At 43.2% G+C, this 27,574-nt stretch overlaps 1 protein-coding gene across 8 annotated transcripts in view; it reads left to right on the forward strand.

Moving 5' to 3' along the window:
• The window catches only part of SBF1 (SET binding factor 1), a 146,168-nt gene that overhangs the window by 50,140 nt on the left and 68,454 nt on the right, over positions 1–27,574 (forward strand). For 7 of the 8 annotated variants that reach the window (XM_075208486.1, XM_075208490.1, XM_075208493.1 and 4 more), the window contains 11 exons: positions 6,599–6,727; positions 6,863–6,961; positions 13,100–13,304; positions 13,531–13,643; positions 14,414–14,563; positions 14,868–14,936; positions 15,122–15,277; positions 16,447–16,703; positions 16,815–16,987; positions 26,240–26,313; positions 26,780–26,975. In XM_075208486.1, the coding sequence (XP_075064587.1) occupies positions 6,599–6,727; positions 6,863–6,961; positions 13,100–13,304; positions 13,531–13,643; positions 14,414–14,563; positions 14,868–14,936; positions 15,122–15,277; positions 16,447–16,703; positions 16,815–16,987; positions 26,240–26,313; positions 26,780–26,975 (1,621 nt within the window). The remainder of the gene's footprint in view (positions 1–6,598; positions 6,728–6,862; positions 6,962–13,099; positions 13,305–13,530; positions 13,644–14,413; positions 14,564–14,867; positions 14,937–15,121; positions 15,278–16,446; positions 16,704–16,814; positions 16,988–26,239; positions 26,314–26,779; positions 26,976–27,574) is intronic. The other variant, XM_075208487.1, reaches the window with a different exon arrangement.

Here is a 27,574-nt window from a genome sequence, read left to right on the forward strand (position 1 = left end):
GTTCCCTTCTGCCTTAGGCACAAAATGTGAGATGTTTTTATCTGGTAAAGTAATATGCAGAAAAAATACCCAATGGTGCTAGTTCTAATAATATATAAAAATAGGAATGCCACTCCTCTCTGCAAATAAAAAAAAAAAATAGGATTTTTGTACTTGCCTTAAATTCCCTTTCTCGTAGTCCATTGGGGGACTCTGCGATACATAGGGGTATAGTAGGTGGTAACAGGAGTCCAGGCACTTAAACAGTTAAATCTGTCAATGTAACTTCATCCATACTGTTTCCCCCCCCATAGGAAGGATATTCAGTATATGTCTAACATAGCCCGAATGAGGCTATAAAAGGTTAACAACAACCACACAACATTCAGAGCAAGGGTGGGTGTGCATCGTTCCCCAATGGACTACGAGCACAGATTTATTTTTTCTTACCCTAAAATCCCCATTTTCTCATACGTCCAATAGGGGGACACTATGTTACATAGGGGACCGACCAAAGATGCCCCTTAAGGGAGGGACTGTTCTGACACGGATGCATGCAGAAACCTGTGACCCAAGCTGGCATCCTGTGATGCAAAGCCTTGTAACCTATAGAATTTGACAAACGTGTGAACAGATGTCTACGTAGCGGCCTGGCGCAGCTGTTCAGCAGAAGCTCTGTGTTGAACCGCCCAGGAAGCACCCACAGCCCTAGTGGAATTAGCCGACAAACCACCTGGCAACGGCCTATCTGACCTTGAGTAAGCCAGCTTTATGGTGGAGATAATCCACCAAGGTAAAGAGACTTTAGAAGCAGACCAACCTAGTTTTTTTGTGTCATAATGCACAAAATATCTGTGGTTTTGCACCAGCAGGCTGTGCGGTCAACATATCACCAAGGGCCCTGGCCACGTCTAGAAGGACTGATCTAATGACCTAGAACAGGGAAAGGAATTTCCTGATTTAAATTAAAACGGGAAGCAACCTTGGGGACAAAGGAGGGCTTGGTGCGAAGCACCGCACTGTCTTCACGAAAAACCAAAAAGGGGGAAGGACAAGATAAAGCCCCTAATTTAGAGACTCGGCGTGCTGAAGACACCGCCAAAAGAAATGCCACCTTGCAATTAAGGTAATGAAGCTCCACAGACTGTAAAGGCTGAAATGGTTCTTTAATCCAAGCCTGGAGAACCAAATTCAAGTCACACGGCTCGACAGGATGTGTGAGTGTAGGCAAGATGTGAAGCGCCCCCTGTAAGAAGGTGTGAACTTCCTTCCGGCAGGGAGGCCAGTTTACACTGGAAATAAATAGACAATGCTAAAATCTGCGACTTTAACAAGGCTAAGCGCAACCCCTTGTCCAAACCAGCTTGAAGGAAAGCCAGCAACCTAGAGAGCTTGAAACGGGCTGTGTGAAGATGATTTTATTCACACCATAGTACATAAGTTTTCCATATTCTGTAATAATTGGCTGCCGATGAAGGCTTCTGGCCCTGATCATGGTCTTAACTACTTTAGTTGAAAAACCCTTACCTTTTAGAATCATGGTCTTAATAGCCACACAGTTAAAGTCAGCCAACCTAACGAAAGGCATGGAAGTGGACCTTCAGTGATTAAGTCTGGTCTGAGAGGTAGTCTGATTGGAGGTTCTACTACCATTCCTAGCAGTTCTGAGTACTAGGCTCAGAGCGGCCAGTCCGGAGCCACTAAGATGGTCTTCACTCGTTCCCTCTTCAGTTTATTGTGAACCTTCGGGATCATAGGAAGGGGAGAGAATAAGTAAACTAGGTTAAACCACCAAGGAATCGCTAGAGCATCCACAAATCCCGCCGTAGGGTTCCTGGTCGTTGAGCAAAAGGGAGGTGATCGAAGACTTCCGGATGAAGGGACCATTCTCCTGGATGAACCATGTTTCCACTGAGATAATGGACTTTTCAGTTGTGTACTCCACGAATGAATATTGCCGATATAATTGGAATGTGTCTCTCTGCCCACAGCATTATCCTCGTCGCTTCGCTCATGGCCCTGGCACTGCATGTGCCACCCTGATGATTGTGGTACCCTGCTGCTGTCGCATTGTGCGACTGGACTCTGATCGGCTTTCCGTGCAGAAACACCTGAGCCTGTAGCAGCACCCTGTACATAGCTTGTAGTCTCCAACACGTTTATGGGAAGAGATGACTCCAGAGGGTCCCACCGACCGTGAAATCTGAGGGTTAAATGAACCCACACACTCACCTGACAGACTTGCGTCTTTGGTGACAATCATCCATTCCCATGTCTGAAAGGATCGTCCCTGGGTGATATGTGACCTGAGCAGCCACCAAGTGAGGGACAGGCGGACCTGAGATGAAAGAATGATCATCTGCTTGTCCAGATGTGAGTGAGAGCCATTTGCGCAGGATTTCCCACTGCAGTGCTTGTGAATGGAACTGAGCAGAAGGCACTGCTTCGAAGACTCACACCATTGTCCTCAGCAGCCTTATGCATCGCAGCAGGGACACCTGACGCTTGCTTGAGAGGACTCTGGAGCAAAAGTATCTTTTCAATCGGGAGCAACAGTCTCTGACACTTGGCGTCGAAATCTAACCCTAGAAACTGCATCTTCTGTGATGGGATTACAGATGAATTTGGCAGGTTGATTATCCAACCATGCTCCTCCAGTAGGATCTGGTAAACTAAATGTGCTGTGACTGGATCTAAGCAGACGGAGCCTTCAAGAGAAGGTCGTAAAAAGTAAGGAATTACTGTGACGCCCTGGAAGCAGAGCAGGGCCACGATTATTGCCATCACCTTTGTAAAGACCCTCAGGGCGGTCGCTAGACCGAAGATTAACGCCTTGAATTGCAAATTATTTTCCTTTACTGCAAAGTGTAGTTAACATTGATGGCCCTTCCAAATGGGAATGTGCAAGTAGGCGTCCTTTATATATTTAGGGAAACTAAAAACTCTCCCTGTTCCATGGACTCTATCACTGACCTGAGATATTTCATATTGAATCCCTTGACTCTGGCTTGTAAGTTCAGGGTCTTTTAATTTAATATTGGTCTGAAAGAGCCGCACGGCTTTGGGATTAGGAAAAGGTTTAAGTAAAACCCCAAACCTCTCTCTGGTGACGGAACTGGAATGACGACTCCTGCGTCCTGCAAGTTCTGTATTGCTATCTGCAGGGCTTTGCGCTGAATACCGCAATCTGGAAGCCGCGTAGTAAAAAAAACGCAACGAGTAGCCAGAATTATGTCTGACATACCCCCTTGTGACAATGCGCCTGATCCATGGGTCTAACGATTCCAGCCACCTGTCCCAAAAAGTAGAAGATGTGCCCCCACTACAGTTCTGTGTCTGGAAGTCACGTCATGCTGAGGCCGACTCCTCTGTCTGTTTGGGATGTTCTCTGAGTGATGGACCCCGGCCCCTACGGAAACCGCCCGCATTTGGCTGGTCCCTGGTAGGGGATCCTCTGGATCTGTGGTAGGGGTGAAAAGACAGAAACCTAAACTGTTTTGGCTTGGTCTGAGTGACAGGCAAAAAAGGTCTTTTACCTCCCATAGCTTCTGAAATGAGCTGGTCTAATCTGGCACCAAAGAGAGAGATGCTGACAAAAGGTACAGCCTCCAAGGTGTATTTGGAATGCAAGTCCACGGGCCAAAAATGCAACCATAAGGAACGTTTGGCTACTTTGACTAATGCAGAGAGCTTAGCCGTGACAGAGTTAACATCCAACGACGCCTGCCCTGTAAACTCCGTCGCGCCTCTGATATGATCGGAAAGTGTCATTAATTTCCGTTTCGGGCCCTGCCCCTTGGTCTGGCACCAGCCCCTTGTGTATTTCCGAGGATTGTGCCTGTCTGAGGTCGAATGAAGTAATGATTATACCTCACTTGGACAATCTCTTGATCTAGGCGATGTCTCGGTCTCTGCTTCTGCACAGTACTGGGAAATGGCACAGGTATTCAAGTCCCACAGTTGAATTATCAATAATCAGAAATCCAACCTGGTGCAAACTCCAATGCAGGTCTTTCTGAGTCTGCTCTTGGACGCTCAATATGAGAGGGTATTTTTCTCAGGAGACAGAATAGACTTGTTACTCATATTGGTAAGTTGTCTATTGGCTCGCAGCTGGACATTTATCCTGTTCTGTATGAATGTCCAGGGGAACATGGTTTTGACTTTCGAGGTTGTGCAGTTTGCACCGTTTTACTCAAGCACGCTCCAAATCATATTCGCCTTCAAATAGAATACATCTCATTATTATCTGAACACAACAGACTTTCCAGCCTCCAAGGACACTCCTTACTCTGGTTGTTTAAGGTGAACAACCTCTACAGGATAGTTGTTACCACTGATGCCAGTCTTTTGGTCTGGATTCATCACTGGTTTCAGGATCTGTGGTATCTGGCAGAGGCCAGGCTTCTGACTAATGTTGTAGAGCTAAGGGCAATTTTCAAAGCTCTAGTTCAGGGACAGCTTCCCTTGTGGGGAAAGCTCATAAGAGTTAAGTTGGACAATGCCACTGTGGTGACGTATGCAACCATCAGTGAAGCACATAGAGCGCTTTTACAATGAAGGAAAGTGCTAGTATCATACGCTGGGCAGAACAAACTGTCTTCGCAATATGAGTATTTTTTTATACCACGGCTGGAAAATTGGGAAGCCGATTATCTCTGTATCATGGAGAATGGTCTTTCATCTAGGAAATTTTACAGTGCATGTGGCTAGATGGGGTCAGCCAGATATTGACCTGATTGTGTCTCAGTTGAGCCACAAGATGGAGTGATTTTGCTCAAGGACCAGGGATTCACAGGCATTCTTTGTAGATGCCATTCCCATGGGATTTCATCTGATTTATCCAGTGGCAATGTTGCCCCAAGTTCCTTAGAAAGGGAAGGGGTGTTGTTGGTAGCACAGGACTGTCGGACTAAAGAAATGATCTGCTAAGCCAGGGACCATTTTACCATCAAGGTTGGCATGACTGACTTTTACGGGGTAGCAGTTGAAACAATGATTATTATGAAGAAAGGATTTCTGACAGGGTGATCGAAACCTGTTTCTGCAAAAAAAAAATTAACATAGGGGCTGGAAGACCTATGTTTCTTGGGTGTGAGAATAGGATGTTTTACAATGTCTTCTTTTCAGTTGGGATGTCTCCTACTGTTCTTACAGAATGACTTTCTTACAGAATGGCTTTGATTATGGCTTGAAATAGTTTGTTCAAAAATCAGATCTCTGTACTCTGTTTATTCCAGAAGAGGCATGCACTTTTACTAGAGGTGCAGACATTTTTGCAGTGTGTGATGTATTTGAGACCACAATTTAGTGCGGAGGCTTTAGAGCAAGCTTCTTTTGCACCACTGAACTCAGTGAATCTTAAGTATCTCAAATGGAAGTCCATTTTCCTTCTGTCCTTTAAATCCTTTTCTCTGAATGAATTGGGAGACACTCATCACCCACCCTTTTTACTCTCTGATTCTCATGTTAACAGTATACCACAGTTGGATGTTTCTTTTCCAGGGGTAGTGGTGTGCTTCTTTTTTTTCTTTTTCTCTCTGGTTTATGGGACTTTGTTAGAAAATAACTGAGCTCCCTGTATGAAGGACACACAGAAGAGTAAGGAGCTTAAGATGATTTTTTATTTAAAATGCCAGTGTCGTGAAGGAGGCTCTGTATCCCCTAATGGATTCAGAGCAGAGGATTTAAAGCAAGTAGAAGAATGTTTTCTTAATTTAAATTAAACATTAAAACATTTTAAATGTTTGTTCAAGGGGCAATGCACAGACATTTCTTCTATTTATTTAACTTTTGTAAGGTGCAATAGTAAGTTGAAGTAACAATATGTCCTCCAACGAATGCATAGATATGGTGGCAACCTGACCACACTCAGATTCTGAAAGTTTTGTTTTCTTGCCACTTTTAATATATATTCTCTTGTGAGCTTAGAGTTGATCCTCTTTGTTTCTAATAAATTTGTTTTACTTTCGTATATTTCTCATATTCTTCAACTTTCCTGTTAACGTCCCTATCTTTTAATATTAATCCTATTCTCTTCCTTACATGGTTCTAATAAATTCCTAGGTGTTCCCTTTTATTTTAATAAAAGCTTTGTTAATATAAAAAGAACAATTATCTAGAACTTTATTTAACTGTCAGATCAATATCATCCACAAAAGATATATTTTATAAATTATCAGTCCTCTTTGAATCAACATAATTTTGTAGTGTTTCAAATCCCTCTAGTTTCCTCCTTGAGACAATGTTTTACTTGTTGAAATTCATCACTAGTATCAGCAATCTGCATATCTTCAACATTTAAACCCTCTTAAGTTTATAAAACTGCCTTCTGTAAAGATTATCAGAGTAACAGGTTAAACCATTATAACCATTCACAAGCACAAAACAGAAGTGAAAAGGAAAAAATCCTCCAATGGTGCTAATTATTAAAAATATGTATAAAAAGCAACTGTGAAAAATAGGGTGCCACCTCTCTCCAAGCAAAAATATACAGTTTTCTAATAAATAAAAATATAAATGTTCTCCTTCAGCCACAGAAATGTCAGATGTGCTTTGTCTTGTCATGCTATATGTGTATGGCATTTTGTAACATCGTACTTGTCCTTTTATTTCCCAGGCCTCTTTTTTGGGTCAGCGTGGATTAGTGGAAGATGACTTTCTCACCAAGGTTCTGGAGGGCATGGCGTTTGCAGGGTTTGTGACAGAAAGAGGTCCACCATACAGAGGCTTGGATTTGTTTGATGAGGTAGATACTGATTTTTGTATGACCAACGGTTTTGGACTCCTGTCTGTGATTACATTTGGCCGTTTCATTGATAAAGAAATATGACAGGACATATTTTCTTTTATTTACTCAATTATCTTCTGTTTTTCTTCCAAGCTGGTTGCTTATGATGTGAAGAAACTACAATACGAGGAGGGAAGTCGGAAAAGCCTTGTGAAACATGTGCGAGAACTGGCCGAAAAACTCTATCGGAATGTATGTACTAGGGAACTAGAACATGGGAATAGTGACCGTGATATTACTTAAATCATGTGTGGTTCTTGGAAAAGCTACTACAGGAGTCTGATATTAAAAAATTTTTTGCATTCAAGAACTCGGCTGTAACGTTGACTGATAATTTGCTATGTATGTAAACACAACGTTTGTACACCCATGCTCTTGTAACAGCAGACCTTACCAGATAAATGACGTGGGTATCATTTTACGCAGACAATTTAAATGACACATTGTTAATTGAAAGAGCTATAATCAAATACCACGCAGCTTCATCTGATCAATAGTTAAAGGAGAGCCTATTGTAGTAATTTAGAATACAGAAAGCAGTTTATTGACGAATACAACAAACATTCTGGTGACTCCAGTAAAATACGGTGTGTGTTCTAATGAATTCTATACAAATCCGAGATCATTCTGGTGACCACTTTAAAATAGAGCATTCTAGTGACTGACCTAATACAGGCAGTATTCTAGGGACAACTACACAATGAAGAGAGATACTTAGAAACTGTAGAGAACATTCTAGTGATCACTCTACAATACAGGGAGCTTTTTTTAGTGACCAATGTACAAAACAGAAAACATCCTAGTGACCGATATACAGTGCCGTGAGCATCCCAGTCACCAATTTACAATGATTGACACCGTTCTGGAGGCAAATATATAATGAAAGCCCTAGATCTCTTGCAACACAATACAGTCCGAAATTCCCAAGTTCAGATTTTCTTTTAAGCAATTATAACCAGTATATATCGCCCAGCATTCTGATTGGTTCTGAGTGCCCAACCGTTCACCAATCACTAGGTTGGATCCCCCAGACACTGAGTTATGAATGTCACTGACACTTAATACCCTCATTGGTGAATTGCTAATGATTTCCACAAGTAAATGTTGAGTGGAGTCTACTGGCTTTGACAGAAGTATACAGCATTTTTAAATGTATAAATATAGGGACAGAAATCCCCTTTTCACTGACATCCTTTTGACATCCTATGGGGCACACTGGAGTACAATGCAGTATAGATCTGATGTGAGGGGCTCTGGCACTTTAAGAATTCTTTAATGGTAAGTTCCTTTCCCCCTATTCCTCTAAAGGCTAACCTAATTAATTTTTTTTGGGCTACTTCACAGTAGCCACCAGTTTTATTATTTTTTAGTAATTGTCTGGGAAGGGCAAAATGCCCTATGAGGAGTGGGATGACAAAATTTTTGCCTGCTCCATATGTAGTTCTAAACTCCAGTGTATGTAGTCAGACCCACAAGCCTTGAGTGAGGAGGAGGATCAGCAAACGCACTCGCTTGGGGGGGCCTCGCCAAACGAGGGCTCGTTCCTTCCAACAAATGTCCCTAGATCTAGGCGTCTTGCCCTTCAGTTCTTTTATCCTACAAGCCAGTTCATAATAGGGCCCAACCTGAGGGACCCTGAGGAAACCAGCGGAGTGGGAAATAATCTTGGCCAGCAATGTGCCCAGCTTATCAAGCCTGCTGATAACCAACCAGCATCACAGGCTGGATGCCCATTCAGGAGCTCCTGAGGTGAACTCTTGCCTAGTCCTGAACCAAGTCAAGGGATTCGATTGCACATCGGACACTTGATTCATGGTATACATGATCTTAAGGGATCTCCCTTGGAGTGATTTTTTTTTTTTCCCACCAGGAAAAACCACAAAACTCTGGGAGGCCATTCCAATCATATCTTAGTCCAAAAACCTCCTTGGCCTTCTCAGCCAGATAGCAGAGCTGGCCAAGACTCTGGAGACACACGGCTGGATCATGAACTTCAAAAAAATCCTACCTTGAACTATCACAGGGGCTGTTTTTCTTGTGGTTACTTCCTTTCTTCAACGTGTGTTTCTACCGGAGGACAAGATTATCTCTTTTCAGGACATGGTGATATCTCTCTTGTGCAAAAAGCAGGTGTCCTTTGATGGTTGCATGAGAGTTCTGAGCAAAATGGTCTCCTTCGAGGCAGTCCAATTTGCTTATTTTTATTTGAGGGAGTTCCAGAATAAACTAATCTCATGTGGAATGGTTCACACTTAGAGCTGACCTGTCAATGCATTGCACTGTCACAAAGAGTACATCAGTCACTATTTTGGTGGTTGAAGAGAAGCAACTTTACCAACGGATGTCTGAAATTGGATACTTACCACTGGTGCCAACCTCTAGAATACGGGGGAAGTCTAGTCTGCTTCCAACAAGGTTCCCAAGGTCCATTGACGTCTGAGGAATCCAAACTCTTGATCAATACTGAGGGCAGTATTGAAGGCACTGGGCAAGTACTGGCCAATCCTTCTTTGAAGCAAAAGCTGTGACTGCATTTGGAAATGCCACATGTTTCTATTTCTAAACCACCAAGAAGGCACTAGGAGTGTCCAAGCCATGAGTGAGACTGCTCACATTATGCTATGGACCGAAAGATCTCCAAGTTCTCTTGGCCGTGTTCATTCCCAGGGTGGACAACTGGAAGGCAGAAACTATCTCTGCCTTCAGGATGTTCATCCAGGGAACTGGTCATGACACTTGAAGGTCTTGCAACAGCATGTGCATTGGTAGGGAAGGCCGGATGTCGATCATTTGGCGTCTCTGTTAAACCACATTGTAAAAGTCTATGGAGCCAGATATAGAGACTCCAGGGCTTTGTTTGTACACACCATAGTGGTGCTCTAGTCTCTCTTCACTACAGTGGTCATGCTTCTGAGGGTCTCAAGATAAAATGAGAAGGAATTCATGCTATCCTCATGGCCCAGGAGGTTCTCCGTTCTGATCGGCTTTTTGGATGCCCCTCCTTGCAGGACAGAGACAGCTAGTAAAAGAGCTCCCCCGCCTGCAGAGATAAGTTGGACTCTCCTAAGAGGCGCCAAAGCATCTTCCTGGTAAAGACAGCAGCTACTCCTGCGGATAATGCAGAGCTGCTGACAAACCTCTCCTGCTCCAGTCATCTTAGCCTTATGAAAGGCTAAGTAACATTACAATCTTAATTCTGTACTCTCTATATTTAGATAGGGGTGTATTAGGATAAAATTATTTTATGCAAATAGATTAATAGATAGAATACTACTTGCATAGATATATTTTTGGTTCACACATAGCTTTAACAAGATACAATCTTTTTACTTCTGTCATAGATTAGTTAGTATCGTCTGCCTATTTCTTGTGTGATTGCCTGTATTACATTTTATTGCTGTGACACAGTTCCATACAAAATGTTTGACAAGGGTAAAGCACCTCTTGCAAAATATTGCACTTGCTTCAAGTATAAAGTTAAATTACCCATTGAACCTTGGGTCACTTTGTACTGACTGCGGTGGGGTTCCCATGGTAGCGCAGGCCAGACTAACTCCGCCAATAGAGGAAACTCCAGCATGGGTGACTGCCCTGACGCAGGGGGTTAACACACTGGTACAACTGCTTTTTAAGCCAGCAGAAATCCCAGTGGTTGCTGCAGTACTCCCTTCAACCTCTGGGGATCACTGAGTCCGTTGTTGCAGGACAGGCGGGGGATCCATTCGTACTATCCTCTCAAGCCCCTTCTACTGAGGAACTGGCTTGGTCTACATCATCAGTCAGGTGCCTAGATAGCTTAAACCGTTTTTTGGAGGCACCAAGACCCTTACACAAGAAAAATTTACAAAGATCCTCTAACCCCCTTCTGTCCCCTCTGATTCGGAGATATCCTCAGAAGAGGAGGGCGGGGTTTTAGAGGATTCCGATTCCGCACACGGAACCAGAGGCATTTCCCAGGAATCAAGGGATTGATAACCTGGTGGTAGCAGTACGACAGGGATTTGGGCTTCTAGACCTAGAGGAGACTAGAGCTACAGATCGTAGTCTTTTTAAAAAGGTCAGAAGGCGGGCGGTCCATTTTCCTCCATCTGTGGAATTGAAAGAGATTGCAGAAGCCTCCTGGAAACAACCTGATGCAGGTTTGTTATTCCACTGAGGTACCTTGCTTTTATACCCATTGCAGGAAGATGTTCTAAACAGTTGAGAACAGGTTCCAAGGGTTGATATGCCAATGGCTCATTTAGCTCGCTACACTACTCTCCCTGTTCCAGGGACAGCCCCCCTGCAGGACCCCACTGACCGTAAGATAGAGGCTTTCTTAAAGTAATCTACAGTGCAGCAGGTACTTCATTTAGACCTATGTTTTCATCAGCATGGGTTGCCAGGGCTATGGAAACTTGGGCTGACCAGTTGGCAATGGGTCTGCAGGATTCAGACCTACTTCCCCTTACCCTTCACCTCAAGGAGGCTTCAGGAAATGTGTATGAAGCTTCCCTAAATGCAACTTCCATTTCCTCATCTGTTTCCTCAACGGCAGTTGCAGCCAGGATGGCCTGGATGCCCCCATCCAGGATGGCCTGGATGGGGGCATTCGCCTGGGGTCATTAAAAGTACAGATTTCGGCTCTTATGGTGTATTTTCACTGTCGGCTGGTAAACATACCAGATGTCAGGACCTTCCTACAGGGAGTCTTGCATATCCAACCTCCATATGTTCTGCCGACGGCACCCTGGGATCTTAATCTGGTCATTAATATGCTTTAGGGACCGCCCTTTGAACCGTTGCAAATTGTGGAGTTACAATTCTAACATGGAAAATTGCCTTTCTACTAGCTATTGCGTCAGTTCGTAGAATTTCCGAGCTGGGGGCTCTCATGTCGCGAACCATATCTGGTGTTTCATGATGATAGGGCGGTTCTCAGAACAATTCCAACTATTCTGCCAAATGTTGTTTCTGGGTTTCATTTTAACCTAGGAAATAGTGGTTCCAGTTTTCACAGAGGAGCCACAGGCATCTTTAACAGGCTCAATAGAATTTCTGGATGTGGTCAGAGCTCTCCGAATCTGTCCATAGGACATCTAAGATTCGCCGCACGGATTCTTTATTTTATCTCAAAACGAGGATGGCCGGCCTTCACGCAATCAATTGCTTGATGGCTTATGTCAACTATTAAGCAGGCTTATATCAATGCTAATCGACCTGTCCCAGATCGTATTGTTGCCCTTTCTACCCGTTCGGTGGGCACGTCTTGGGCTGCGCGAAATGGCTCGGATGAAAGAGAAAAGAGGATTTTTATACTTGCGATAAATCCGTTTCTCTGATTCCATCTGGAGGACACTGCGTTCCTTCCTTTCTGCTCTTCTGCCGTTTGGTCTCTGGTTGGTTGTCTCCCCTCCTTGGGGCTTTATACTTAAACTGAAGAGGCTACAGGGAGGTTGCAGAGGGGAGTGGCTTGTCAGCAGCATACTTTAACAAGTTAACTTGTTAAGTGCCAAACTCCTCACCCCTCGCACAACCCCATGGTAGCAGTGTCCCCAAGATGGAATTGGAGAAACAGATTTATTGTAAGTATAAAAATCCTCTTTTCTCTTAATCCATGGGGAGAACTGGCCACCCTCCCTGTTATGCTTCTTTTTGTTCTGTTTTCCCATTCTTCATGTTTGGGTTCAGGCTGTTTATATAGATCTCTCCCTTTCTCCCCATTTTCTCATTCAGTGCTAGGGAGATAGACATCGGGGTATTCCAAAGCCTTGCATAACGTGAAGAAGTGCCTATGAAGAAGGTACAGAGGCAGTAGGGTCCACTTTGTAAAAATTTTGAAAAAGTATGTTGATACAGCTCTGCAAACCTGGTCCACCGACCCCCATGTTGTACCACTCGAAAAGGACTGACCACCCTGGTTCAAGGGTGCCAACAATCCTGAGAAAGTCTGTAACATGTCACAGAATAGGCCTGCTAGATTGCTGTCTTGATACAGCAGGTGTTTCCTTTCTGTGGTCCTTCTAAAAATCAGAGTTTCAAGAAACTTATTGCCGCTGTTTGTTGCTATCTACCCCAGGAGATGGTACCTATTTCCCTGATTATGTCACAATGTGGACAAGAAACTTATATGCCATTTAAAATACCTTGCTGTCAGTCCATAATAATGACTTGCCGATGATGTGTTTTTTTTTGTTTTGATGAATCTGCTAAACTTGGGAATATAGTTTCTTGTGGTGCTGGTGGCATGTGTTTGACAAATTTTCTGGTAGAGCTTACAGGCAGTGGGTTGTTTTTTTTTTTTTTTTGTTTTTTTTTGTTTATATTGACATTCATTTCCATCTTTTGTAGGAAAACCCTTATCCTGCTGTTAGTATGCATAAAGTGCAGCGCCCAGCTGAAGGCAGTCATCTGCGACCTCAACATAAACCTTTCCCTCTACTGGATGAAAGTAGTATACAATGGATCTTGGATCAAGCTGCTGCCAAGATGCATAATGCACCCCCAGCTGTTAAAGCAGAGAAGAAGTGCATTGTGCCACCTGGGCCACCTATTGGTTTGTGCTTTTATTATATTTATTATATTTATTATTCCAAAATATTTTAGCAATCGTCTTGAACATATTATGCCTTTTCCACAATGTGCATCTTGCAGCCTTGGTCTCAGTACGACTGTATTTTTTTTTATCCCCTTTGCATCTTATATTCATTCTTCTCTCCATAACTACTTCATTCTCTCTTACTTATATTCCTAGTGATTTTCTCTCTTGCTTCTCTTTTTAGCAGCAATTGTAGACTGGAATGGCAGTGCCCTGGCTAACAGCAACCGGCGACTAGAAGTTGTGAGGAACTGTATATCTTATATCTTTGAGAACAAAATGCTGGAGGCCAAAAAGGTGACTGTAAACAATAACGGATTGGGATTACATTTTACATATTCATGACATAGACATGCTATTTTTTTTAGACCAAATTGAATGCATCTTTAATCGGACTGTACAGTAAGTCCATCCCCCAACTGAACCGTTCAGAAGTGTGGCTGAATTGGGAACTGGTCCTGTTGATTGGCGGTGTGTCTGTGTGTGTGTGTGTATATGTATGGATATGTATATAGATAGAGATAGATCTATGTTATCTATCTGTCTTAGGAACATGTGTAGAGCTTGCAGTCTCTGGGTTCCTATACAGTGGGAAAATTCCTGCCATTGACATACCAATACTTCAGGCAGAAATATATTCCCAATTATGCAGAATCATGCGTTATTTATGCTTTCCTTGTTTAATTAATTTTAATGTCTTGTGAGAATATTTTCTAGCTCTAGTTTAGTCTTCATAAAGTTCCGCAGGTAATAAAATATTAGTTATCACACTTGGAACCGATACTAAACTTGAGACGTTTTCCTACAAATCTTAGAGAACACTTAAAATATGATCACAGAAATATATATGAGATAGTTTGTGGAGTTTATAAGAACTGAAGGGGCTTGAGATGAAGTTATAATTTGGGGATAGATTTTTAAATATTAGAAAAGAGCAGCTTGCGCTCAGGTGCATAGCCGAAGTAAATACATTACTAAAAATCTCAAGTTCTGTTAAGGCATTGTAACTTGTACATATATATTTATAAAAAGATTAGTCCTGTTTGACTCTGACTTTCTCTATGTAGTTGCAACCAGCTGTGCTTCGGGCTCTGAAGGGACGTGCAGCAAGACAGTGTCTAACCCAGGAGCTCAATCTTCATGTGCAGCAGAATCGTGCAGTACTGGATCACCAACAGTTTGACTTTGTTGTGCGTCTAATGAACTGCTGTTTACAGGTGTGTGGTTATGTCTGTGGTTTTGTTTTCTATTACATTTCTTCTACTTTTTAAACAGTAACAAACAATAAGAATTCCGTTTTGCTACTACTCTAGAAAGAGTGTGAATTCTTGAATATGCTTGATCCAGCGAAATCTATGTTGCAATCCATAGAAGTATTTTTGTTGGACTTGCTGGGCAGTATGTTATCTTTATTAATGAATGTAAGCTAGGAGGTACATTGCTAAGAAGAAGTGTGAGGGAGATGCTGGAATACTTTAAGCAGGAGAAATAACAGACCCTTGTTTCCTTGTCTCTTGTCAGGATTGCACATCACTGGATGAACATGCTACAGCTGCAGCTCTCTTACCTCTGGTCACAGCTTTCTGCAGGGTAAGTTCCCAGGCTACAAAGGTGACTTACTAGTTTTTACCTTACTGAAACATGTTGGTGAACTATGTTATTTGTATTAATATTTGTCTCCTATTTATTCTCATTTTCTGGCACTATGCTAAAGGTTTATTTTATATTTTGTACAGTATTGAGTTCCTTGCAATATTTTCCTTTACCCCTTGTAGAAATTGAGCCCTGGTATTACGCAGTTTGCTTACAGCTGTGTCCAAGAGCACCTAGTTTGGACCAACATGCAGTTCTGGGAAGCTATGTTTTATGGGGATGTCCAAAACCACATCCGAGCCCTGTATCTAACTTCTGAGGACACTACATCAAACTCGGTAACTGTTTTTCCGACACCATAATGCCTCTCCTAAATCCAGTTGTGTCTCCTAGACTCTCCCTATGTATTTTCTCTGTATGCTACATGTCGCTCCCATACTGTACGTTTATACGGTTTCCTCCTAATTCCAGTTAAATTCATATATTTGTAACCCATTTTACCAATCTATAAAATATATATATTGTATGCAATCAATGTTCCCTATTCAAAACAAAGTGGGTATATTTTAGTATTGAATCATGTCATTATTAAATTATTATGCATGAAAAACTGTAAAAACAAATGATAAAATGCATGAAAAAAAATGTTCAGAAACTGCACATAGGTATTATTAGAGATTAACCCCTATATGTTTGTTTATTGATGCACACACTGAAAGGAACACAATACTTTGAGGGTAGGTACACCACTGTTGTGTTCTGTTTTTACAACAATAAACATACACCTTATGGGCATGAATCACTAATTAATGTGTGCAGCCTCTGAACAGTTTTTTTACCATCCATACTTTTGAAGACTTTTGTAGAAGAACCAGTTCTTAGCTAGCACCAGGCGCACACAGATTTGTAAATGTGGAGTGAGTTACTGATTAATAAACATGCCTAAATGTTTGAGAAAATATGACCGCATATGGTCTCTACCATGACCCCTTTTGCAAAAAAAATATAAATGTACTAGATTTTGAGTGGGTTGTCTACAATAGTGAATAAAGGTCACTAGAATTGTCTGATTTTTAAACTCGCTAAAATATCTAACATAACTATTGTCTTGGTATGAGACAAGGTTTACATTTCGATTAATTCCCCCATTTGGTATACCTTTATATGTGTTAGACAGTTTAAGCTTAAAATCCGTACAGTGCACAGTGGTCACTAGGTCAGCTTTGTAAAATCTGCAGATTTTTTTTATTTCCGTTATCTTGCGACGAGAATAATTTGCGAGCTTCTCTCAAACATCTTCCATCTATTTATATAGCGTCACTAGTTCCACAGAGCTGTACAGAGACCTCACTCGCATCAATCCCTGCCCTATTTTAACTTAGTCTAAATTCCATAACATACACACACAGACCGAGAAAGACTAAGGTTAATTTAATAGCAGCCAATTAGCCTCCTAGTAACCTAAACAGATGTCCTATATGATAATATCCACAATTTCTTTTGTCAGGATGAAGTGGAAGAAGAGGAAAGATCAGCACTGGAGCTGGCAGCAGAGCAATGTCGTCTATGGCCAACACTTCAGCGTGAAAAGCAGCTGGAGCTCATTCAGAAAGAGGAGAGCACTGTATTTAGCCAGGCTATCCACTATGCCAATCGCATGAGCTATCTACTCTTACCACTGGACACCTCTAAAAACCGGCTTTTGAGAGGTGGTGCTGGCCTGGGAGATACAGAAAGTGTAACCAACAGCTTCATCACAAACAGGTTATTCATGTTATCATAAAATAAAGAGTCCTCTCTCTTTATGTACCTTGCTTAGCTAGATGCTAAATTCCAGTCAACTGATGTGTTGTTTTTCATAAAAAAAACCTCTAGCATGGCTGGCAGCGTTGCAGAGAGTGCAGACACAGAAAGTGGATTTGAAGATTCAGAAAGCTCAGATGTGGCTCATTGTGTGGTCCGATTCATCACACGTTTTGTGGACAAAGTATGTACAGAGAGTGGCGTCACATCTGATCACCTCAAAGGCCTGCACACCATGATTCCAGGTGCACAATCTCAACATCCGTAAACTTAATTTGCTCTACAGTTGACTTTACTGAATTACAGTGTGACATTTCATGTAATAATTGTGTGTATTTGTGTTTATGCAGATGGAGTAAATGGTCAATTGTTATGTAGCTTGTAACTAGCCACTATGTCAGTTAGATTGGTACCCTTAGTATTCTAGTGTTATAACATGTTCTTTCAGCCAATAATTGCTCAGGCTATTTATAGGCGTTTACCGTAATCTTATGGTAAATGGTGATAGGCATTTTTTCTTGCTACAAGAATTGTCTAATTGTTAGCCAGTTTGTCTTGCCGTCCTGGTCTGGGCCCAGATGTGGAGCTCAGCTTGATATCGGAAAAAAACTCAAGAGAAAGGTTACTCTGAATCATTCTCTGAAAAAGTAGAATATTACTAGAGAATTGTTTTAAAACAAAGTTTCATCTTTGTCTTGATGTTTGGTGTAAGTATAATATTATATTGTTTTATTAAGATTTATTTTTGTAACACCTACATATTGTGCAATGTTTTACAGTGAATAATTCTCCTAGATCCTATGGGGACGGGGCAGGCACTGGGGTGTAGAGTGCGGTAAAATGGAGCTTGGGCACTTTAAAGTAACCGGAAAATCTCAGATCCTCCCTCTCTATAACCTCAATCTTTTTCTATTCTTTTTTCCTTATATAGCTTATTTTCTTTTTCATTAATTTGATTTATCAAAGTGTTCTGTTTTACAATCGGATATCTGTTCAGCCACGGCGACAGTGGGTGCATGGAGTGGATAGCAGAGGTACAGAAAATGGTACCTCCTTCTGCCACATGCCCGTTTCCAGCGTTGTAATGCCTTTGAAAGGGGCCTGGTCACTTTAGACTCAGATGGTGACCGGGAACCCCCCATGAGTGACAACCATCAGATGGATCGGTACCAGACTGTGATCCAGACGTACAGCTTCCAAATTGGAGGCTCCCTTCTTCGCCTTTATATCAGTTATGCCCTGGTGCCGGGGTCTGCGTGAGATGAGTGAGGGCAGTGTGTCCAGTCGACTGAAGGGGGCCAGGTTTTGGCTCCCTTAAGCAGTCATGCACTAGCCTGCAAATTGGCTTAGGGTGCGTCTTAGTGCAGCCTCCTTCTATTGCTAGACCCTAGGGTGTGGTGGAATCTCTCCAAGGCATCTCCTCCTTGGCAGGCTTTCCTTTCTGGCAAGCCCACGAAAACTAGACACACAGAGCTTGTGTGGAAGCAGCAATTATTTCCTAGTGCAGCAACAGCTACGGTCTTCTTCCCTCCAGACTTTAATTTCTACAGGGGGATTCTGGTCTAGGGGTGGTAAGCCTTGAGAGTGGTTGTTTTTTTTCCTCCCCCCTCTCTTGACTATCCACTATCTAGATTATCTGGCCTGTCTCTGTATTGCAGATACACACCCTTTATAGGCAGTACATTGCAAAATAAAGATCTTTTCTCTCTAGAGTCCTTGTCTCTCTTACTTTATTATGTCTCAACCTCCAGGTTGAGCCCACTTTTAGGAACTCTTTCAACAACTTAAGACTGTAGGGAGCTGAGCAGGAGTCCACCCTCCTCTGCCTCTTTCTGTGTCCACAGACAATTTTTGTGTTCCTCCTGGAACTGAGGGACAGATAATTTGAGGTGGAGTGGTGGTCAGTGCAGCTGCCTGAGGGACTACAATTGGGAACACCCAGGGCGGATTTGCTCACCGTAGTGGAACATATGGCTGTGGGAAGCAGTGGCTAAAGAGTTGGGTGATGGGAGAGTTCTTTTGTAACCGCAAATGCCTCAAGGCTCTAGTTTTGTCTCATTTCACACCCCTGGGTAAGACAAGGAACCAGTCATCCAGAAAAACAATATATACAGCATTTTTCTATATATATTTAAACGTCCGGCTCTGTAGGAGGCCAATCCAGACCATGGAGTCTATTTATAATTATTGTCTCCTTCGCTGGAGAAATCTATTTTTATTGCTGCTCATTGCAGCAGTGAAAAATTTGTTTACTCCAGTATTTAACAAACATCTCTTGCTGTTACAGTGTTAGCGTTAACTTCCTGTGTCTGTCTTTCGCCTGCATACCTGCAGAAGGTCGCTGTCCGCGATCCATCTGACAGGGCACAGATTAGTGAGGAAGAGGGGAACGTGCCTGGGTGTTCAGCTCCAGGCACTGCAATAACCAATTACAATGAAGATAAGATGCCCGAGACCAGACATATATAAGACAGAGAGAGGTTCCTCATGCAATGAAAGGGTTAATACTGACCACAGGAAGGAGTGGAAGAGAAAAGCAGGGAAGAGGTACGTTGCTTCTCCTTGGTCTGTGCTGAAACCTATTCTTTTGCATTGCTAAGTGCCGTAAACAGTGTAGTCTAGGTTAAGGCTGGAGATATTTGGGATTTCTCTCTCATCCATCTGGGGGACACTGCTTAACCATGGGTTGAGTAGGATAGGAGGAGTTTGGCACCTAAATAGTTAATTGCCAAGCTGCTAACGGGTCCCTCCCACTGCCAACTCCCACAGGAACTCAGTTTTTTTTTGTAGGTGCCCAAGGAGTTGGGCTGAAGATTCAAGCTGGACAGTGAATTGAATTCACTGTGATTTTAGGTTTTTTATTTTTATTTCACAAGTTCTTTTACTTTTTAGAGAATTGACTCTGTATTACAGAGCACACTCGTCTGGAGAAGCAGCTGCCAGCAGGGTGCCGAACGGCTCCCGCTGACAGCTCCAGCACAAGACTGTGAGCTCCAGCACAAGACTGTGAGTGCTTCTCACAGTGTGACAAGCAGTCTGTATAGATCGCTGTCACACTGCTACAGGATACCGGTGCTGCCGCTAGCATAGAGTGCCGGTAGTCCTGTCTGTCCCCGGGGGCCATGTTGAGGAGAGTGGAGTGTACCAAGTCCACTCCTCGTTGAAGGAGGAGGGGGAACTTGATAGCTGGCCGGGCAGTTACAGCGCTGCAATGTGGCAGAGATAAAACGGATGCCATGCGATTCTACTTGTCAGGAGAAGTAGAGATCACTGGCACACTGCAGGGAAGCACAGCAGAGGGGGAGTTAAGACTGAAACTCCCCCACCCCCGCTGATGGAGCACTTGGAAGATTCCTCTGGTGCCAAAAGTGTCCAGTGGAAAGGAGACAGCAGCAATTCTGAAAGACTACAGCTGCTGACAGGCTTCTCTCTGCTAAGTACAAGTTATACTCTATACTGTTAGATAGGGAAGTATAGATTATTTGGGCACATATTGGGGAAGAGCATAATATTTATAAGAGATTATAGCTCTCTCAGAAGCAGAAATACTATCTTTTGACTAGGTCATAGATTAGTTAGTATTTTCTCTGTAAATATCTTGTGTGTATGTGCCTATATTTTTTGCTGGGTGGTAGCTTTGTTTTCTGTTATAATGGCTGAGAAAAATAAAGCAACACATGCCAAGTTGTATGCCTGTTCCAAATGTAAAACCAAATTAGCCGGCGAACATCAGGACACAGGGGTGCTTTGTGCTGATTGCGCTGGGGCGTCAATTGCGCAGCAGCCCAGGGCCAGCTCCGTTCCGGTAGCAGATCATCCTGAGTGGGCAGCTGTTTGACACAGGGGTTAGTACCCTGGTCAAGCTATTATCTAAGCCAACTGAAATTCCAGCGGTAGCTGCGGTGTTACCCTCTACCTCTGGAACAGCAGCCTCCATTAGTTCAGATGTTTCTCTACGGAGATGACAAGTTTTTTGCCGTCGGCAGTAGGACAATATATTTCCGTGGTGTCTCAGGTTTCACCCCCTTCGGGGGAGCCTGGTTGGTCTGCAGTGGCAAAAGGTTTGGATCGGTTAAATAATTTGTTGGAGAACCCTAGACATTTATCTAAGAATAAAAGACAGATCAGCAAATCCGCTTCTTCTCTTGTCTGACTCAGAGGGATCCTCTGAAGAGGAAGGTGAATTGTTAGAGGATTCTGATTCCTCATTAGTGGAATTAGAGGACAGTGCTAGATATCAAGGTATGGACGATCTGGTTAAAGCAGTACGTCAGACCTTGGGTTTTGTAGACGTGGGAGAGACTAGGGGCTAGATTTACTAAGCTGCGGGGTTTGAAAAAGTGGGGATGTTGCCTATAGCAACCAATCAGATTCTAGCTATCATTTTTTAGAAGGTACTAAATAAATGAAAGCTAGAATCTGATTGGTTGCTGTAGGCAACATCACCACTTTTTCAAACCCGCAGCTTAGTAAATCTAGCCCTAGGTCTCTGGACTGATCTCTGTTTAAGAAGGCTTCAAGACAGGCGATTTGTTTTCCTTCCTCTGCAGAGTTGAGAGAGATTGCAGAGGCTTCCTGGAAACAGCCAGACAAAAAGCTTGCTATGCCTAAAAGGTATGGGTCATTATATCCTCTGCAGGAGGAGGATATGGCTCGCTAGGAACAGGTGGCGAAGGTAGATACTCCAGTGGCGAGGTTGGTCTGCCAGACTACATTGCCGATACCAGGCGCAGCTTCGTTACAGGATTCGACTGATCGTAAGTTGGAAACTTTTTTGAAGTCTGTCTTTACAGCTGCTGGTACAAATTTTAGGCCTGCGTTTTCATCGGCTTGGGTTGCCAGGGCGCTGGAAGCATGGGCTGGGCAGTTGGCATCTGCTTTGCAGGATTCGGAGCTGCTTCCCTTGGCTATGCACCTGAAGGAAGCTGCAGGGTACGGATCTGAGGAGGCCCAGAATTCAGGACGTCTGCTACTGTTCAGAGACCAGTGGGCAGAGTCATCAGGGGACAGATGGATTCAGGGAATCATGACGAGTTTACATGATAGATTTGGTGGGGCCAGTTCCTCACAGGTCTTTTTGTAACCAGTTTGCCCCGCCATCCACACAAAAGACAGGCAATGCTCCACTGTGTCGATTCGCTTCTTCTACAGGGAGTTATTGTAGAGGTTCCGGAGGATCAAAGGAGGCAAGGGTTTTATTCCAACCTCTTTTTGGTCCAGAAGCCGGATGGCTCGTTCAGGTCAATATTGAACCTCAAGCAGTTAAATCTTCACCTGCGGGTAGTTTCTTTTCGGATGGAATCTGAGATCGGTCATCAACGGTCTGGAGGCGAGTCAATTCATGGCATCAGTAGACATCAGGGACGCCTACCTCCATGTTCCAGTCTGGAAGGGGCATCAGTCTCTCCTCAGGTTCACGGAGGGATCAACTTACTATCAGTTCAGGGCTCTTCCATTTGCCCTGGCAACAGCCCCAAGGGTGTTTACAAAGATTATGATGATAATGGCAGCTTTTCCTCATGCCAGAGGGGTGCAAATAGTGCCCTATCTGGACGATTTGTTAATAAAAGCTGCGTCAGCGCAATTGTTGGAACAGCAGCTTCAATTTACCATTCAAGTTCTGGAGATACATGGTTAGCTCCTGAACCGCCCGAAGTCACAGTTGATACCTTGTCAAAGGATGTAATTCCTGGGACGAATAATGGACACGGCATGTTGCAGGGTTCTTATTCCAGAAAACAAGATAAGATCTCTGCAAGAGGTGACAAACAGGGCTCTGTCCTGCATGATGCCGTTGGTCCTCCTGTACATGAAACTGTTAGGAAAGATGGTGCCGTCTTTCGAGACTTTCCCTTACAGCAGAATCCACTCTCTGTGTTTTCAATGGGACATGATGAAGAAATGGACAGGGTCCCATCTGAAGTTAGATCGTCAACTGGTATCGTTCTCGGAGGCGAGACAGTCTCTCAGATGGTGGATAGGGAGAGACAATGTGATGAGAGGCAGGTCCTTTGCTCCGTGGTCTTATATCTTAGTATCCACGGACACCAGTTTGAGGGTGGGGAGAAGTGGCCCTTCACCTGAGACTACCGGGACTGTGGTCAGTGCAGGAGTGTGCTCTTCACATAAATATTCTAGATCTGATGGCCATGTTGAGGGCATTCCAGGGAGCACAGAGTGTCCTGCAGGGACTGCCGATTCGTATTCAGTCCGACAATGCTACGGCAGTTGCATACATAAACAGGCAGGAAGGCACCAAGAGTGCAGGAGCAATGGAAGTAACATTTCAGATTTTATCTTGGGCCGAAAGTTACGTTCCTGTGCTGTCAGCAGTCTTTATTCCAGGAATTCAGAACTGGCAAGCGGACTATCTAAGCCGGCAGGTCTGCCGGGAGAGTAGGCTCTGCATCCGGAAGTTTTTCAATTGTTGGTAGACAAGTGGGAACTTCGGACTTCCGGATCGAGATCTGATGGCGTCGCGTCTCAACAGGTTCCAGAGTTTTGCGCAGGGGGAAGAGATCCTGTGGCAGTGGATGTGTTGACAATGCCATGGGACTTCAGGTTAGGTTACCTGTTTCCTCCCATATCAATGATTCCCAGGGTCCTTCGGAGAGTCAGGCAGGGAGGTCGGCCAGTCATTCTGGTGGCTCCAGCTTGGCCAAGAAGAGTCTAGTTTCCAGAAATTCTTCTTATGGCAGTAGGTCCGGATATTCGGTTACCTTTTCGGAAAGATCTGCTAATTCAGGGACCATTCTTTCATTAGGATCTACCCCGGCTGAATTTAACAGCATGGCTGTTGAAGCCAGTCTGTGGAAATCCAGAGGATTCTCTTTGAGGGTAATTGATACTCTCATCAAAGCTAGGAAGCCAGTTTCAGCTCGTATTTACCACTGTAACTGGCGTACATATATAAAATGGTGTAGGAATAAGACCTGCAGTTCAGAGTCGTTTTCATCTTGCTAGGTTTCTTTCTTTTCTACAAGATGGCTTCGATGGAGGTCTTTGATTAGGATCTCTAAGGGTTCAGGTGTCGGCAGTGTCTGTGTATTTTCACAGATGTTTGGCTGAGATTCCGGATGTTAAGACTTTCTTACAGGGAGTTATTCATATCCAACCTCCCTATGTTCCACCAACGGGTCCTTGAGATCTTAATTTGGTCCTTAATATGCTGCAGGAGCCTCCGTTCTAACTGTTACAGTCAGCAGTTACGGTTCTTAACTTGGAAGGTGGTTTTCCTTCTTGCTATTGCCTCAGCTTTGAGGGTGTCGGAGCTGGGGGCTTTTTTTTTTGTCGTCAACCTTATTTGGTATTTCATGATAGTGCGGTTTTAAGAACAATTTCATCATTCCTTCCTAAGTTGGTGTCTGGTTTCCATGTAAACCAGAAGATAGTTGTTCCTGTGTTCACAGAGGATCCTCAGGGATCTGGAACAGGAATTTTTGGATGTGGTCAGGGCTCTACGAATTTATGTCAAGAGAACGGAAAAGATTTGTGGGACAGATACTTTGTTTATCTTGTTTGATTTCTCAACGTGGTTGGCCAGCGTCTAAGCAATCTATTGCTAGATGGCTTACCTTGACTATTAAGCAAGCTTATGTTTGTGCTAACCGTCCTGTGCCAGAGCATATTGTTGCCCATTCTACCCGTTCTGTGGGGGCGTCTTGGTCTGCGCGGAATGGGGCCTCAGCGGATCAGTTATGCAGAGCAGCTACTTGGTCCATACTTTCACAAAATTTTACCAATTCAATGTCTTTCGTCATCTGACGCATCATTTGGTCGTAGTGCTTTACGTCCTGGGCTATCGGAGCGGTCCCACCCTTCAAGGGGGCTGCTTTAGTTAGGTCCCCATTGTTAAGCAGTATCCCCCAGATGGATGAAAGAGAAAAAAGGATTTATACTTACGATAAATCGGTGTCTCTGATTCCATCTGGGGGACACTGCAATCCCTCCCTTCTGCTTTCTTCTGTGTGTTCTTGGTTGATTGGCCTATCTTCTTGGGGCTTTTTAATCAAACTGAGTTCCTGTGGGGGTTGGCAGGGGAGGGGCCTGTCGGCAGCTTGGAAATGAACTATTTAGGTGCCAAATCTTCCTACCCTACTCAACCCATGGTAGCAGTGTCCCCCAGATGGAATCCGATAAACTGGTTTATCGTAAGTATAAATCCTCTTTTCTCCCGTATTGACCCCTTGAAAAACTATGTGATGAGGTGCGATGGCTATTTTACAAAGAAAATAGTTTTTTCTGTTTTTATGGCTCATCACACCTTTAATAGGTATACACCACCTGCCTTCTTCCTGGAATAGTGATCCCAGTTCCGGAAGGCCGCAAAGGTTTGGGGTTCATCACCAATCTTTTCTTGGTACAGAAACCAGATGGCTTGTTTAGGTCCATCCTAAAGTTAAAATCTCTGAATGTCCACCTGGGGGTAATCAGCAGCATGATACGTGGGTAGTTTTATGGTGTCCATGGAAATCAAAGATGCTTGCTTACCTACACGTTCCAATCTGGGAAGGACACCACTGCCTCCTCAGGTTTGCTGTGCAGTCCCAGCACTTACAATTCCGCACCCTACCCTTTCTCCTACAGGTGATATCCCAGCTATCTTTGTGTTTTGCATGAGTTTCCTCCCACACTCCAAAAATATAGTGGTAGGTTATTTGGCTGGTGACGAAATTAACGTACGTGTGTGTGTTAGGGAACTTATTCACTAAGCTCCAATGGGACAGGAACTGATGTGAGTGACAAATATTCTCTGTGCAGCGCTGCAGAATTGGTGGTGCTATATAATGAATGTATGAACAGGTATAGTTATGTTAAGTTAGGTTTCGGTGTATGCAATTTCAAGTGATTATATGGTACCACATTGCCTTTCTGTCTTATGTACAGTCTTTTCTGAACCTGACAACATCCCCACATTTATACATTGGTACAGGGATAATGTCTCTTAAGCTATTGTATAGTGAGAGAATTGTCACACATCAATAAGATTGTCAGAGGAGAAATCTGGGAAGGAGAGTTAACCAATGGAATTGTACCAAATGGTGAGACACTTCATACAGACTTTACTAGTGCTATCATAGAAGCTAGGTAAATGCCTAAAACAAGGATATTTTTATACATGTATCCCCTAATATTTACTTTAGGCAAATCCAAGGGGAAAATAAATAATAAAGGGTTAGAGTCCCTTTAATTCTACTATTACTACCATATACCAAATGAAGCCTCCTTAACTGTATAACTAAAATTGAGATTCTAGAGGTGTTGTCGCATGTATTTGTCAGCTGCACAATATTAATGCAGGGGAAATTATAGTGCCAATGGGAAATCTGATGTATGTTCTGTAGTATTTGTTATTAGTGTGTATAATGCAAATTGCGGTATAGATGACATCAATTGGCTAGTAGATATTCTCACCAGACACATTATGCAAGTTACATAAGGATATCATGGCTGCATAATTTTTCTTACTGTATCTTTCTGTGACTCTTCTTATGTAGATATTGTACAGATGCACATAGAGACTTTGGATGCTGTGCACAGAGAGAGTAAGAGGCTTCCCCCAATTCAAAAGGTAAGTATTTGAATCTTGCAAAGGAACTGAAAATGTCTATAAACATTGATCTTCCCCACTAATTGAATGAGTGCATTATGTGGGTGTATCATAGATAGTCTGTTTGAGAGGGTAATATATTAAGATTTGCATTATTTGTGTGCTATGTTCCAGGTGTATCCCAACCTAGGTATGTTCCTTTGTAGCTTCATTACCACCTAACTGCCAAACATTTAAGTTTACCTCTTTAAAATGGCTGCAGAGTGTGGGAGTGGAATTAGCCAATCAGAATCTGTAATCTCCACCATTGTGGCTTCTGATTGGTCTTCCAGCTTGTCTCCACTTGCATTGCCAGGTAGGATGATTTTTCACCAAACCTCAGAGTACTCCTTTTTCTTCTTTTTGCACTTTTCCATCTTCATTTGTTTTATATGTTTTATTATTAATGTTTGTTCTTGCTTTTTGTTTGTTTTTTGCCCTTTCACAGCCCAAACTTTTGCGACCATTACTGTTAGTGGGTGAAGATTTGGTAATGGAGGGACTTAGAGTCTATCTACTGCCCGATGGGAGAGAGGAAGCATCCGGTGGCAGCCTTGGAGGTCCACCTTTACTTCCTGCTGAAGGGGCTCTTTTCCTCACCACTTACCGCTGCATCTTCAAGGGTACTCCTGTCGACCCATTAGGTAATTTATTCCATAATTACAACAGTAACACTTTGTTGTGTTTGCATGCTTCAGGGTAGGAGTGTCATGCCTCGATCCTGACGCTGCTAAATCTGGGCTGGGAGATTACATTTTTTTAAAAAAATCTACTTGGGTCCCTGAGGTCTGGTGCCCCTTCCAAGATAATTTGGCTCCAGGAGGATAACACCTCGAAACAGCAGCCAGCTCTGTTAAATACAGCTAAAATTCTTCTTTTTTTCCATCTTCATTAGCTAGACACAAAGGGGCAAACTCAGTTCCTCACAAGGTCCTGCTGAGCATCGCTTTGAAGTTCATATGTGCATTTTGACGGCTATTACGGAAACAAACCTGTTTGTTTTTCTCTGGGCCTTCATAGGACGCAAGGGAAAATGAGTGTAGATTTCTGTAAAATCTCTGACGCGATGTCTCTGCTGACTGTTTCGGAAACACATTGTTTCACCTTGCACCAAATTGAATCTGCCCCTGTGAATGTGTTAAATTCCACACCTAGAATAGAGAACACTAGCAAAAAAAAATGGCAATATTTCTGCTCCACTCCTTTTTACCAGCTTACTCACAGGTTGTTATGACAGCCATAG

Source organism: Mixophyes fleayi, chromosome 4 (genome assembly GCF_038048845.1).
Source record: "Mixophyes fleayi isolate aMixFle1 chromosome 4, aMixFle1.hap1, whole genome shotgun sequence".
Taxonomy (NCBI): domain Eukaryota; kingdom Metazoa; phylum Chordata; class Amphibia; order Anura; family Limnodynastidae; genus Mixophyes; species Mixophyes fleayi.